Genomic DNA, 13,746 nt, shown 5'->3' on the forward strand with positions numbered 1-13,746 from the left:
GCCAGCCTGGGCACGGGACTAGCCCTGGCCCTGACCTTCGTGGAATTCTGTTCTGGGCCCTGCTGTCTCCTCCTCTCTCAGGGATCGATCATCAGATCAATGTGACCTTTGCTCCTGGGAAGGACACGATCACTAGCTTGCCTGTGGCCCCCCTTGAGTCCCCAGGGACCAGCTGCCGGGACCAGCCCCCACAGACACCGTGCTCCCTCGTACCCATTCATCCCCCGATGTCCGGTTCTATTAACACAGTGTCCTTTGGCTTTCCCCTGGTTCCCCATGGCAAGATTATTTTTTTGTGTCTAAGCCGTTCCTCCCCAGGAAGCACCTCGAGGGCAGGCCGGGCCCCCAGCAGGGACACAGGGCTCGGGCTCGTGGAGGGGACTCGCGGCTGCCTGAAGCAGTGAGCACAGACCGGGGGGCGGGCGAGGAGGGACTGGCTGCAGGCTCCCCTTTCTGTGCCCCCTTCGTCCGGAGCCGAGGGCCCCCCTCCTTCGCTGCTCCTTCTGCTAATGTCAGCTCCGTCTTCCCCACTGGGGGCTGGGGAGGGCCGAGGGCCTGGAAGCCCAGAAGGGCAGCGACAGGGCCCTGGACCCGGCTTCTGGACGCCAGATCCTAGGAGCAAACAGGAGAAGCAGGACCGGGCTCCTCAGGCCCAGATCCAGGAAGCAGCGAGCGGGGGCAAGGGCCGCGTAACCCAAGCCAGCCACTCACCAGTCTGCCTCAGTTTCCTCATTTACAAAATGGGAATAACAGCAGCCACTTCCCCGAATGGATTAAGATGCTCTTGTTATTTGTACTGGTGGCAGTAGCAGCAGTAGTGATGGAGGCAGTATGTGTCTCACAGCATGGAGGGTCCCAGGAGTCCTAGGAAGGCCAAAAGCTGGGGCGCAGGTGCCGGAACCTCACATGCACCCGAGTCTCCACAGACGGCCCGGCTGGGACTGGTGCTGCCCCCAACTTGCTGTGGGGACCCCGGCTCAAATAACTGGCTCAGAAGCCATCTCCAAGCCCTGAGTGCTGAGCTCCAGGCCCTGCTGTGTGTGGAAATGGGCTCTGAACCTGGAGACGGCAGAACCCACGTCAGCTCCAGCACTTACCGGCTCCAGGACCCGGGGCGTCCATTTGTCTGTGTCTCACTTCCCCCATGTCTCTCTGTCTCTGTGTATCTCTATCTCTGTCTTTGTTTTTCTCTTGTCTGTGTCTCTCTCCACGTGTCTTTGTCTCTGTCTCTGTGTCTCTCTCTCCATGTGTCTCTGTCTGTATGTATCTCTGTGTCTGTTTCTGTCTGTGTGTGTATCTCTACCTCTGTCTCTGTCTCTGTATCTCCCTCCATGTGTCTCTGTCTCTGTGTGTATGTCTCTCTCTGTGTGTGTCTGTCTCTCCCATTTAACACTCCTCTCGGTGGAACCTTATCTCTTTATTTCCTTAGAAAAGTAGCAGGTAAGGTGCCCCTCGGAGGGTCGGGAGCTGGGAGACCGTGTGCCCCCTCCTCTCCTGCCTGGGCTGGGGAGCACCTGTGGGCACAGAGAGGGGGCTGCTAGGCAAGGGCACACACCCTGTGCCCTGTTTCTGCCCGGGGCTTTCCCTTCCTCCCCCTCTTCAAGAGCTGTGAAGCCCCGGCTCCCCTATGACCAGGGACAGCGCCAGGGGAGGGCCGGGCCCTTACCAGCTCAGGACGGGGCGTACAGGGCGGAGAAGCCTTGGCTGTGAGGGGTGTGTCTGTAGAAGGGATCCAGGGCTGTCAGGGTTCTGCACGGAGAGAGAAGTGGGAGGGAGCCCAAAGCTGGAGCTGGGAGAGCCCTCAGAGGGCAGACAGCCCACACCACCCCATTATACAGATGAGGAAACTGAGGTCCAGAGGGAGGCCATGACGTGGCCACAGGAAATCAGTGGCAGAGCTGGGGTTTAAGCCTTCAAATGGACAAGGGCCCGGGGGTGCGAGGAGGCAGGGACTGAGGGCAGACCGGAGGCCGGGAGCCGGCACAGCAAGGCCCTTGGCCACCCACCTGGCCACTTGGGGGTGGGGTCTGCGAGCAGACTCTGCGGGGCTGTGGTAATTCTCCAGGCTATGCTGGCTGCCAGGCGGGTTAAGCCCGTAGCCCCCGAGGTGCTGGCTTCCTCCTCGGAACCAACTTTCCCGGTCCAGACCCTTTGGAGTGTTCTCAAGGTATCTGCGGAAACAAACGAGCGAGATCTCCGACATGGCCTGGAACACGGCAGGGTGTGGGGGGTGGGGGGGCTTGGGGGATGTGAGGCAGTCACTGAGCCCTCTGAGACTCAGGGTTAGGGCAGGGCTGAACCCCAGGGTCCCGGAGCCAGAACTGAGGGGCAGGGCTGAACCCCAGGGTCTTGGAGCCAGAACTGAGAAGCAGGGCATGGGGCAGACTCCGTCCCTGGAGCTGGCAAACCCAGGCAGCGTCCAGGAGGCTCTCATTTCTCCCGGGCAATTTCCCACTTGGGGAGAGCATGACTCCTGGGCTGGACCTTTGGGCTGAGGCTCCAGAGCTGGGGGAGCTGGGAAGGCAAAACCTAAAAGGGAACAAACTTCTGATCCGCTCTGGGAAAGTCCCAGCTGAGAGGGGAGGGAGGGGGGCTCCAGAATCCCACTGTCCCATGGCGGTGCAAAATGAGATTCTGAAAGGGCAGTGAACAATAAGGGTCCAAAAAGCCCCCAGAGAAAGGGGAGAACCGGAACTCAGGGCTTTCCACGCAATGGGGACCCAGGAGTTCCTGGAGGGGGTGGAAGGGGAAGAAGGCCAGAGAGATCCATGCGGTCCCTGGTCCAGCCAGGGCTTCAGATGGGGAAGCTGAGCTCCCCGGCCCATGGAGAAAGCCCACCTGCTCCAGGCTGTCTTTGGGAAAATAAGGGGCCGTTAAGGAGGCCAGACTCATCCTGGCTCTCGAGGGCAGGGGCAGAGCCCCGGATGTTCCCCTCGTACCTGGAGGTGCCGCCGCTCACCTTTGGTTGTAGGTGGTCAGAAACCTATAATCGGGGTCCGGGGGTCCCCGGTTGTAGCCAGGGTTGTTGCTGGTGTAGCCGGAGGGCTCCTGGGAGGAGAGGGGGGTGACCGTGAGCCAGGAGATGGGGAAGGGCCCTCAGCCCGGAGGGAACGAGGGTGGCAGAGCACTCACCTTGGCCCCCAGGAGCTCCCGGCCCAGCAGGGCGTTGTTGTTCTGGGGTGTCCACTGCATGCCCTGGTACTGGCGGTAACTCAGGCTGCTGGGCTCCGAGAGGCTGGGGGGGCCGGCGGGCGGGGTCTGCGGGTCACGAAAAGAACCGGGGATGAGGGTCAGAGGAGGTGGCCGGGGTGGGCACAGGGGAGGAGCGGGGGCTGGGACAGGGGGCTCTTGTGGAGATCAGGGAGGGAGGGCAAGACAGACAGTGCCACAGGGAGAGGGAGAGAGATACAGGGACAGAGACACAGGAGGAGAGGGAGAGAGATACATGGACAGGGAGAGACAGAGACACAGGAAGAGAGGGAGAGAGATACAGGGACAGGGAGAGACAGGGACACAGGAAGAGAGGGAGAGACAGAGACAAGAAGGGATAAAGAGAAACAGGGACAGAGACAGACAGAGACACAGAGAGAGAGAGACACACAGAGACAGACAAAGAGTCAGACACACAGTAACAGGGGGAAAGGGAGAGAGAGACAGAGAGGAACTGAGACACAGGAAGAGAGGGAGAGACAGAGACATGGAGGGAGAAAGAGAAACGGACAGACAAAGAAAGACAGACAGACACAGAGGGAGAGATACATACAGGGACGGAGACAGAGACACACAGAGAAAGAGAGATACAGGGGCAGAGACAAAGAGAAGCAGACAGTGACACAGGGAGATGGAGAGAGAGACTAAGAGGGAGAAGAAACAGGAACAGATACACACAGAGACAGACCAACAGAGACACAAAGGGAAAGATACAGGGGCAGAAAGAGATGGAGAGGGAGAGAGATACAGGGGCAGAGAGAGGCAGAGGCTGAGGCAAAGCCAGAGAGGTGAGATCCTGGTAGAAAGACAGGAGTGCACTGGGAGCGACTAAGCTCCCTGAGGGTAGGGTCTGCTTCCCTTTGATCTTTGCATAAGCCCAGTGTCCCCCACTCATACATTCAGTGCTTGTTGACTGGTGGATCAAAAGGGGATAGGAAAGAAGCAAGAGAGAGAGGAAGAACAAGGGAGGAGCAGTCAAGGAGGAGGGAGGAGCAAGACAGGGAGGAGGAGGAGCAGGCAGAAGGAGCAGCCAGGGAGCAGGGAGGAGCAGGCAGAGAGGAGGAAGGAGCAGGCAGGGGAAGAGGAGGAGCAGGCAGGGAGCAGGGAGGAGGAGAAGAAACAGACAGGGAGGAGGAGGAGCAGGCAGGGAGCAGGGAGGAGCAAGCAGGGGAGCAGGGAAGAGCAGGTAGGGAGGAGGGAGGAGCAGACAGGGAAGAGGAGGAGCAGGCAGGGAGGAGGGAGGTGTGGTCAAACGGCCCAGGCGTCCCTAATGATAACTAGCATTTGCGTGGCCCTGGAGGTTTGCAAAGCACTTTAGGAACTGTCTCTTCTGGCCGCGGCCCCGCCTTGGGGAGGACGGCGCAGTCCAGGCCTGGGAACCGTGGCCCCTGGATCTGTCCAAGGTGGCGGGCAGCTGCCCGGCAGTCAGAGGGAAGGGGCGGGAGGGGGAGCCGGGACGGAGCTGAGCAAAGGCAGGGGGCGGGGCCGCCTACCGGAGGAAGGTGCTTCTCTTTGGCCCGGCTGAAGCCCGACTCTCTCTCGGAACCTTTGGCCAGCACTGGCAAATACTCATCCCCCTGGAGGCGGAGGAGAAGCCCGGGAGCTCGGCGCTCTGCCGCCCCCTCCCCATTGGGCGCACCCCCCAGGGCCCCAACCCCGGCTCCCCCCCATCTCTCAGGGTCCTCCAGGAGGGGGGGGCCGCTTCCCGATCACTTCCCGTGCTCCCCCAGGCCCCGGTCCCCTTCTTCCCCTCCCTTCTTACGTGCGGAGTGGCCATGGGAACGTAATCTGACCTGGTGGTGCTTCTGCCCGGAGGCAGCTGAAAGAGAGGCCCAGGGGCGGGACCCGAGTCACCCTTGCCCAGCACAAGCTCCTGGGGTGGGGAAGGGGTGAGGGGATGGGAGGGAGGGAGGGGATGTTCCCCTGCCCCTCCCCCCACTTCCCTGGGGCGCCCAGCCCGGGGCCGGCCCCTGTCCGCTCCCTCCCAGTGGCGCCTCTGTCCTGCTCCCGGCCAGGGACCCAAAGAACCGCGGGCTTTGTGTCCTCAGGGAGGCTCAGTCCTGCTGGGAAAGCAGCAGCCCCGGGCACAAACACCCCACCCGGTCATTAAACAGAAGCTGCGCCAAGTTTGGAGGGCAGAAATCTGAGGCGGCCGGTCCTGCCCCTGGAGGCGTCTGGGTGGATGGGGCCGGCCCGGGGCTGCCGGGGAAGGATCCCGGGGGAGGTCCCGGCCCTGGACCCAGGTTCTGCCCGGCTACTGATCAGGCGCTTCCCGCTTCTGCGGAGAGTTCTCGGGGGCCCTTTGGGGAGGGCCCCCGGCACAGCGAGAATGGATGTCAGACCCCCGTCCCACACCCTTCCCTGGCAGAGGAAGGAGCCCAGTCCCACAGCGGGGGAGGGGCTGTCGGTCTGGGACCGCATCCCCTGCCCTCCCCCGCCCCACCCAAGAGTGGTAGAGAGGCAGGTCCCCCTGGCAGACAGCCAGTGTTGGGGTGCAGGCTGGGGAGGGGGCGTAGCCTGCGCCAAGGAGGCCCCTCTGGGAGCTGGGGCAGCAATGGGGCCATAAAGGGCTGGCGGTCCTGGATAACTCACGGGATCTCCAGGGAAGGGCTGGAAGGCCAGGGGACTCTTGATGGCCTGCTCCGTAAAGCCCGACTCCTCCTTGGCACCAATCGTTTTCTTCTGGAGGAAATCTGGAAAGGACTCCGGAGTGTGGGAAGCACCCAGGGGCGCCACTGGCCCGTGACCACACAGGCTTTGTCTGCAGGACTTCCAGGTGGGCCCGGCCCCCACAACCCCACTGGGGACTCGGGGTGGGCAGGGGACTATCTGACTCCTATTGGGAGCCTTTCTGGGGAAGCAGAATGGCTCCAGAGCCTTCCCTGGGCTCCACAGCCTCCATCCTCTCAGCTGAGACAAATTCTGGTCTTTGTGGGGATTCTGGGAGGCTCAAAGGGGGAAGAGAGGCCCAGGGCCACACAGCAGTCCCTGGACTGCATCCCCCTCAGGATCCCTCCCAGCCCCAGCCAGGCTGCCCGGCCTCCACCTTCAGGGCAGGGAGCCCACTGCCTGGCTTATCTCCAGGCTGGATGTCGAGCGGGGAGGATGGCGGGGCTTGAGCTCTGGGGGCAGGGGAGGGCCGCCTCTCCCTGCTGCCTACCTGGGGGGCCGGAGACATCATGACGGTACTTGGAGTTGTACTCAGAGGAAAATCTGGGACCCTGAAGCAGCAAAGGAAAATGGTTTTGGGGGGGGGGTACTGATTCCGGAAGGCTTCGGACCAGCCCTGCTCTGGCTCAGCCCTTGCTCTCCTCCTACTCCCCCAACTAGAGCAGAAAGCAGATTATTAAGCCCAGGCTGGGGAGCTGCCGTCTCCCTATTCCACAAAACACCTCCCTGCGCTCCCAAGCACCACGGTTCCCTAAAACTCCACCGTTAGAGATTTATTTCTTTGCTTGAGGGTCAGGTTCCTTTGGAAGCTGCGGTGATGGCTGGTGGTCACTGCTACATGGGTTACACCAGTCTTTCTGACCTTTCCCAGCTCACCGGGAGTGGGGGGGGGGGGGGGGCTAACAGTCCAATCTATACTTTCCTGACACATAGGAGGGGGGCTACCGGAGCCTCATCCCGCAGCTCCATGATCCACTGTCCCAGGCCGGGCCCACACATCATAGAACTTAAAGATGGAAGGGACGTCCCAGGTCACCGACTTCTCATTTTACAGAGGTCAGAGTGGGGATCTCTCAGTAACAGAACCCACTTCACAATATCTCCTGATGTGAAGTTCCATTGGTCCGGGAAAGCCCTTAAGAAATCCCAGAAGTCCTAAAAAACCTACTTTTGCAAACTCATCACTGTTGATGGGAATAACAGTGAGCATTTACTGAGTGATTCACATAGCTCATCTGATCCTCATGCCCCTTTTGATGCTGAGCAGCAGGTGACGTGATATCCCCACTTTATAGACGAGAAAACTGAGGCTTGCAGGAATGAGGTGACTTGTTCGGGACTAGAAGTTTTGACTGGACTTTGCCAGCCTGGCAGAAGAGTCAGGCCGCCGCCTGCTGCCTGTTTCCATGGTAAGGGCCTCCCCTCTCCCTCCCTACCGGGACCCAGAAGTTGTTGCTAGGCGGCCTTGGCCCTTTAGCCCCTCCTGCCCTGCCTGGAGGGGGCCCCCAGCCCCCAACTCACATAGCGGTAGTTCTCCGTGTCAGGACTCCCCTTGGCCATGGGCGGGTGCAGGACGGGCACGGTCTTGGGCTCCAATCCTATGGCGGCCTGGGGGCCGTGATCCTGGGTGTTGAAATGGACCCTCTTGGCCTGGGGGAAGGCAAAGGACCCGCAGGTGGGCAGAACTCAGCCAGGTCACCTCATGGCCCCGCTCTCTAGGATGTGAGAAGTGGGCTAGCCCCCACAGGCCCTTCCCAGCTTGGGTCCCAGAACCCTGGGTGAGACCTCTGAATCCCGGGAGAGCCCCCAAGGAAGGATGACAGTCTGGGGGATTGTCTCCCCGATCAGCCAGGGAGGTCTCTTGATCCCTTGGAATCCCTGGGGGTCTCCAGCCTCCATGATTAGGTCTGGACAGCTCCCCCTTGGGCTATCTGGCCCCAGTAGCCTCCTCTAATCAACACTCATGTTCCTGATACCCTCCAACCTCATATTTTTCCCCTTCTGTCGTGCTCCTTTCATCTCATTTTAACAAACTCCCTTTTTCTGAGCCCTTTTTGGCTCAGAACCAAAAGGTTCTGAGCGTCCCCAGAACCCAAAGCAGGACCCAGAGGTCTCAGGAAGTCCTCGAGGGGCTCACCTCTTTGGAAGAGGGACACGAGTGGGCTTTATCGTGAGCACAGCCATAGCCAGGTTGGTACAGGCTCCGGGGCAGGGGGTACCGGCTATCTGGCAGCTCCACTGGCCGGTAGCTCTGAGCAAAGACCATCTGATCCTTATCCTTCATTTGTTCTCTGTGGCAGGGAGAGAGCTCCAGGGAGTGCTTGGAAATCATGGGTGATAAGCAACGGGGGTGGGGGAGAAGCCAGGGGGTGAGGAATTGGTTCAGATAACCCCCAATGGACAACATGGGCTTTCTGTACTCTAGAAAAGCTCCGACCTGAGTCCTCCACTTCCCAAGGCTCCCACCCTGAGTCCTCCACTTCCCAAGGCTCCCACCCTGAGTCCTCCACTTCCCAAGAAGCTCCCACCCCAAGTCCTCCCCAAGAAGCTCCTAACCCAAGTCCTCCACTTCCCAAGGCTCCTGCCCTGAGTCCTCTACTTCCCAAGGCTCCCATCCCCCCACATGACCCAGAACAAGCTGACAGTGAGTTGGGGTGAGATGTCTGGTCTGATGCAAGGGGGACTGCTCAGAGTGGGTAGATGCAGCAGAATCTGGGCAAGGAAAATGCCCTCCCCAGCCTGATGAGGCGAGACCCACCCTGGAACCTGCTCCTCCTGCTTCCCCGGACCCCGAGGGGAAAGTATCTGCTCCAACCCAGGGACTGGCACAGTAGGTACTTAATAAGTGCTTGATGGGACCCAGAATATCATCCGGCAGGAATATTTCTAGAGTGCCTGAAAGCACACGCTCTGTCCATTCTCTCCCAGGAGCCAGATAAGCACCCTGCCACAGGGCTGTTCTCCCCATTTTCCAGGTGAGGAAATGGGGATTTGGAGAAAAGAGTCTATAGGTAAGGGCAGCATCTGGGGCAGGGCCCTAACTCAACTATCAATCAACATTTATTAGACACCTATGCCAGACTCTGGGTTAAGCACTGAAAATATAAAAAGGCAAAAAACATTTCTTGGGCAGCTCAGTGGTGCAGTGGACAGAGCACTGGGAATTTTCAGGAGGACCTGAATTCAAATTCAGCCTCAGACACTTGACACTTACTAGTTGTGTGACCCTGGGCAAGCCACTTAACCTCAATCTCCTTGCCAAAAAAAAAAAAAAAAAAAAAAAAAAAAAAACCCAAAAGCCATTCCCTGCCCTTGAGAAGCTTTCAGTCCTGTGGGGCACCCACTAAGAAGCAGGTGCAGGTCTTTTCTGACTCCCAAGTCCGAGGCCTTTGGAGGTCACTGAGTCTGACCCCAAGTCCGAGGCCTTTGGAGGTCATTGAGTCTGACCCCTCTGTTGTCCAGATGGGGAAACCCACCCTCAGAAACCCACCCTCAGACCGCCTACAGTCCCATAGTTAGTGAGCCCCAGCAGGGAACCCCGATGCCCGAGGCAGAGAGGACGAACAAGGGAGGGTGACGAAGGCCTACCCTGCAGTAGGGTTGTCCGGGGAATCCAAGGTGTCCAGGCTGGGCTGGTAGCTGACTATGGGTCGGTAATTCGACTGGTAACCAGTGCCCTTGTGCTGAGCAATTTGGGGCTTGAAACCTTCCCGGCCTGCCGGAGAGAAGAGCTGTCAGAACCCCGTGGGGGCAGCAGCAGGGGAGGAAGGGGCTCCCAGGAGCCAGGGCCCAGAGGATATGAGTGGATCTCGGGCCTGGTGCCTGTGCCACGGGGAGAGGGCTGTTGGGATAGGGAGCACTGGGGGCACTGGGGGGCACTTGGGAGCACTGGATGGCACTGAGGAGCACTGGGGGGCACTGGGGAGCCATTGCAGAGAGGGTGACCAGAGCGAGCTCCCTGAGGGATGAGAGGCTGTCCTTGTTGCCCCTGCCTTCGGACACTCCTCCATCCCGAGACTGGCCAGGCGGGAGCCACCCAAGAGCAGCGCCTTGGTCTACCTCACTGGGAGAGCGGCCCAAGACCTCAACTCCGCTGGGTCACACAGGCTTGGCTTCTTGCTTGGCCATGGCCCACCCCGTGGGGAGCAGGGATTGGCCAGCTTTATTTCTTCAGGTCAAACAAAGGCACGTTTTCTTGGAACTACTTGTTAGGGCAGCTCGGGGAGGACTTAGGATTCTCAGTGTAAGGGTTTGGGGGTGATGGCACCCCTACAATCAACATTCTGAAGTTCAGCCTGATAGAAGCAGGGGGACAATGGGACAAGGTTAAGGGGATAGGGATGGCCCCCTTTCCGCTGCCCCTTCCATCAAGTGCCCTGTGCCCTGGGAGAGAACGGAGGGATGGGGGCCTTGGGGAGTCCAGGGCGAGGGCCCCTTACTGTAGGCTGTGCAGTAGCTGGTGGCATAAAATTTCAGGGGGTCTGCACAGCCCCCCGAACTCATCTTCACGTAAGGGGAAACGACACCTAGGGGCAGTTTGCCCATCATGTTGGCAGCAGGAAACTGGCACCACGTCCACCTAGGAAACAGGGAGACATGGAAGAGAAATCAACAGTCAGCACTAGCTTTGCATGATTAGACAAACTGGTAAATGGGGAGAAGAGAGAAAGGGGGACAGACAGAGAAAGAGAGAGGGAAGGAGGAAGGAAAAGAGGGAGGGGGAGAGGGAGAGAGAGAGAGAGAGAGAGACAGAGGCAGAGAGAAAAGTGGGAGGGAGGGAGAGGGAAAAGGACAGAATGTGAGAGAGAATGAGAGAATGTGAGAGAGACAGAGAAACAGAGATGGAGAGAAAGAGAGAGACACAGAGAGAAAGAGCGACAGAGACAAGAGGGAGACAGGGAGAGAAAGACAAACAGAGAGAGAGAGACAGACAGAGAGACAGAGACAGAGAAGAAAAGAAGGAGGGAGGAAAAGGAAGGAGAGAATATGAAAGAGAATAAGAGACAATGTTAGACACAGATAAATGTGAGACACATTTCATAAATGTGAGACAGAGATAAACAGAGACAGACATATTCTGGAATCCTTTAGAGATCAGCCACATTGACCTCCCTGCTTTCCCTCACAGCCCACATGCCATCTCCCACCTCTGCACTTTTGCCCTGGCAGTTCCTAATCCCTGGAATGTATTGCATCCCCTCTCCCTCTTAGTATTTCTAATTTCCTTCAAAATTTTGCTCAAGTTTGACCCCAGTAGAAGCCTTTCTGGATCGTCCGGCAGCCAGTGCCCTCTTCCTCCTCGCCCTCCCCCCAAAATAGCCTTTGATATTTCACATATTTGTTTCTGGATGTGTCTTCTCTCCTGGTCAAATGTAAGCCTCTTGAGGACAGGGACCCCCCCCCCAGTCCGGTCCAGTGTGTGGCACTCAAGGCACCTTCTGGCTGACAGCTGGGGATACTGAGGTCCAGAGAGCAGCCAGGCAGGGGCTGTGTCCTGGTTTTCTTTTCATCCCCAGTGCTTAGCACTGGCACAGTCGGTGCTTCATCAAGGCTTCTTCGTTCGGTCTGATCTCTGATTCCAAGTCCAGGGCAGGAGGGTCCCCTCGACCAACACCCTGCACCTGAAGTCAGCAGAGACTCAGATTTGAATCTTACCAGACAGATCAGCTGTGAGCCCGGGTGAGTCATTTCCTGATCTATGCCTCAGTTTTCTCAACTGTAAAATGGGGATGTGATCCTGCCTGAACTGGATCCCTCCCAGGGTCCTCATCTGCAAAGATGGCTCTGGATGAAAAGGACCTGGGTTCAAATCTTGCCTTTGACACTTTCTACCCTTGACTTTGACTTTGGGCAAGATTTTTGGTCTCTCTGGGCACGAATCTTCATGTGTAACAAAGGGAGAGGAACATCAACTTGGATGGACTTGGCTCTTTCAATTCAGACCAATTCCAATAGACTTGGGATGGAGAGAGCCATCAGTGTCCAAACAGAGGATTATGGGAACTGAATATGGATCACAACATAGTATTTTCACCATTTTTGATGTCATTTGACTGCTTTTTTTCTCATTTTTTTTCTCTTTTAATCTGATTTTTCTTGTGCAGCAAGATAATTGTGGAAATAGGCCTAGAAGAATGGCACATGTTTAACCTCTATTGGATTACTTGCTATCTAGGAGAGGAGGGAGGGAGAAAAAATGGAAACATGGGGCTTTTAATGTTGAAAACTATCTTTGCATGTATTTTTTACATAAAAAGCTATTAATAAAAAAAAAGAAAAGAAAAAACTGCAAGGGGAGGGAGAGGGGAGAACAGATGGCTTCTGATGTACTTTCCAAGTCCAAATCTATGACCCTCCCTAATGAGATTATCAGTGAAGATCAAATGGAAAAAGAAAATCTGTGCTTAACAAATGCTTATTCCTTATCCTTATAGATATCTGTAAAATCCTCCTTTAGAATAGGATAAATTAGAATAAATTAAATCCATTAGAATAAATCCCTTGGAATTCCCCATTAGAGTATTAGAACTGGCTCAGCCTTTTTTTTTCCCCCTCCTAATTGTTTCCTCCTGGGGGGTTAATACAGTGCTTTCTTTGTAATTAGAAGGTGCTTAATAAATGCTTGATTCATTTACTCATGCTCTGGCCTAGCTAAATGAATGGTGGCCATTAACACTAATTTTCATTGGTCTTCCTTGGATTCTCTCTTTGTGGGAATCCCGGGCTCTGGAAGGTTTTGCCCTCCACAACCAGCAGGTTCTTCTACCCAGAATCCCCAAGTCAGAACCTGGGGACAGACGACATCTGCAGTCCAAGGTTGGAGCCATCCGGGGAACTGTAGGAGGTTATACCACCCAAAGCCTGGGCACCTCCTAAGGAAACATACTATGGCAGAGCCTCCAAGAGTGAACACAACTGGACTACAGAACTCCTCAAAGGAGTGTCCTCAGACTGCCCTGTTAGGAAAGCATGGTGGTCTTCTCCCTATTTGAACCCGCACTCGGAGATAACACGGCCCCCAGTCATAGGCCCAGTAAGGTAGCCCTGTAACCCGGGTCTCCAAAGGGATTCTCAAGACCCCACACCCAGGGTTCCCTGTAATTCCTGCCTTTATTTCTCCACTGTGTCATGTCTTCTCCCCTTTCTGTTGTGAGGGTAGGGCTGCCTCTGCTCACGTAGCCACCCAGAGCTCATTTCAGACTGGTTGAACCCAAGGATGGAATGAGTGGAAGGGGGAGCTGCCTGCCTTGCAGGGACTCTAGCTCGAGGGCACTTTCCTGTCAGCCTCCGGGGTCTCCTGGGGGCCTCCCCCCAGGCTTCTTGCTGGGGATGCTCCGGGGGAGGCGGAGCCAGGCCCATTGTCTTACCTGTGCTTCGTGACTCTGAGTGACAGGGACAAGGACACCCCGGAGGAGCCGGAGCGTCAGGGGAAAGGAGCTGCCTTTAGCAGAAGCCTCAGCCAACTGGCTGGCCCCTCCCTAGAGGCACTGGAGGGCTGGGCTTGAAAAGCGACAATAGGTTGCTGGGCAACGGCCGCTTAGCAACCAGCTTCCAAACACCTTGGGAATCAGCTTCCCCTGGGGTCCAGTGTGCAGGGAGAACGGAGTGATACAGACGGGCAGAGGACGCCGCTGCCCAGAGCAGGCCCGGGAGATTCGTCCGCCCCTGGATGTTTCAATTCAATCCAGCAAACTCAATTCTCTTAATTCATCTCATTAATCACCTCCTATAAGTAAAGCCTTGGACTGGAGCTGGAGAGAGAAAGCAAACTTGAGCTTTCTCTCTCAACAGCATCTGATTTTTCCAAACACATGTAAAGAAAGTGTTCGGCACTCGTCGTCTTGGTACAATTTTGTGTTCGGGATT

General features: G+C 57.0%; 1 protein-coding gene across 2 annotated transcripts; it reads right to left on the reverse strand.

Moving 5' to 3' along the window:
- Positions 1–1,396: 1,396 nt before the first annotated feature.
- PPP1R32 (protein phosphatase 1 regulatory subunit 32) lies at positions 1,397–13,394 on the reverse strand. Of its 2 annotated transcripts, none has more exons than XM_031942091.1 (14): positions 13,248–13,394; positions 10,320–10,459; positions 9,469–9,595; positions 8,018–8,171; positions 7,402–7,503; positions 6,371–6,431; positions 5,803–5,903; positions 4,973–5,029; positions 4,704–4,787; positions 3,133–3,258; positions 2,960–3,048; positions 2,007–2,171; positions 1,667–1,749; positions 1,397–1,514 (listed from the first exon to the last, which is right to left on the reverse strand). In XM_031942091.1, the coding sequence occupies exons 2-13, from the start codon at positions 10,426–10,428 to the stop codon at positions 1,671–1,673; spliced, it is 1,254 nt and encodes a 417-aa protein (XP_031797951.1). In that variant the 5' UTR covers positions 10,429–10,459; positions 13,248–13,394; the 3' UTR covers positions 1,397–1,514; positions 1,667–1,670. The 2 variants fall into 2 exon arrangements, with proteins under 2 accessions (XP_031797951.1, XP_031797950.1); XM_031942090.1 differs by having other exon boundaries at positions 7,402–7,530.
- Between the last annotated feature and the right edge of the window lie 352 nt (positions 13,395–13,746).

Source organism: Sarcophilus harrisii, chromosome 6 (genome assembly GCF_902635505.1).
Source record: "Sarcophilus harrisii chromosome 6, mSarHar1.11, whole genome shotgun sequence".
Classification (NCBI taxonomy): domain Eukaryota; kingdom Metazoa; phylum Chordata; class Mammalia; order Dasyuromorphia; family Dasyuridae; genus Sarcophilus; species Sarcophilus harrisii.

Bases quoted from the DNA above. Each gene is read 5' to 3' on its own strand.
- PPP1R32 (XM_031942090.1), bottom strand. From the start codon at position 10,428: ATGATGGGCAAACTGCCCCTAGGTGTCGTTTCCCCTTACGTGAAGATG. The intron at 9,596-10,319 runs GTAAGGGGCCCT...TCTCTCCGGCAG, and splicing joins CAGCTACTGCACAGCCTACA to GCCGGGAAGGTTTCAAGCCC. The intron at 8,172-9,468 runs GTAGGCCTTCGT...TCCCTGCCACAG, and splicing joins CCGGACAACCCTACTGCAGG to AGAACAAATGAAGGATAAGG.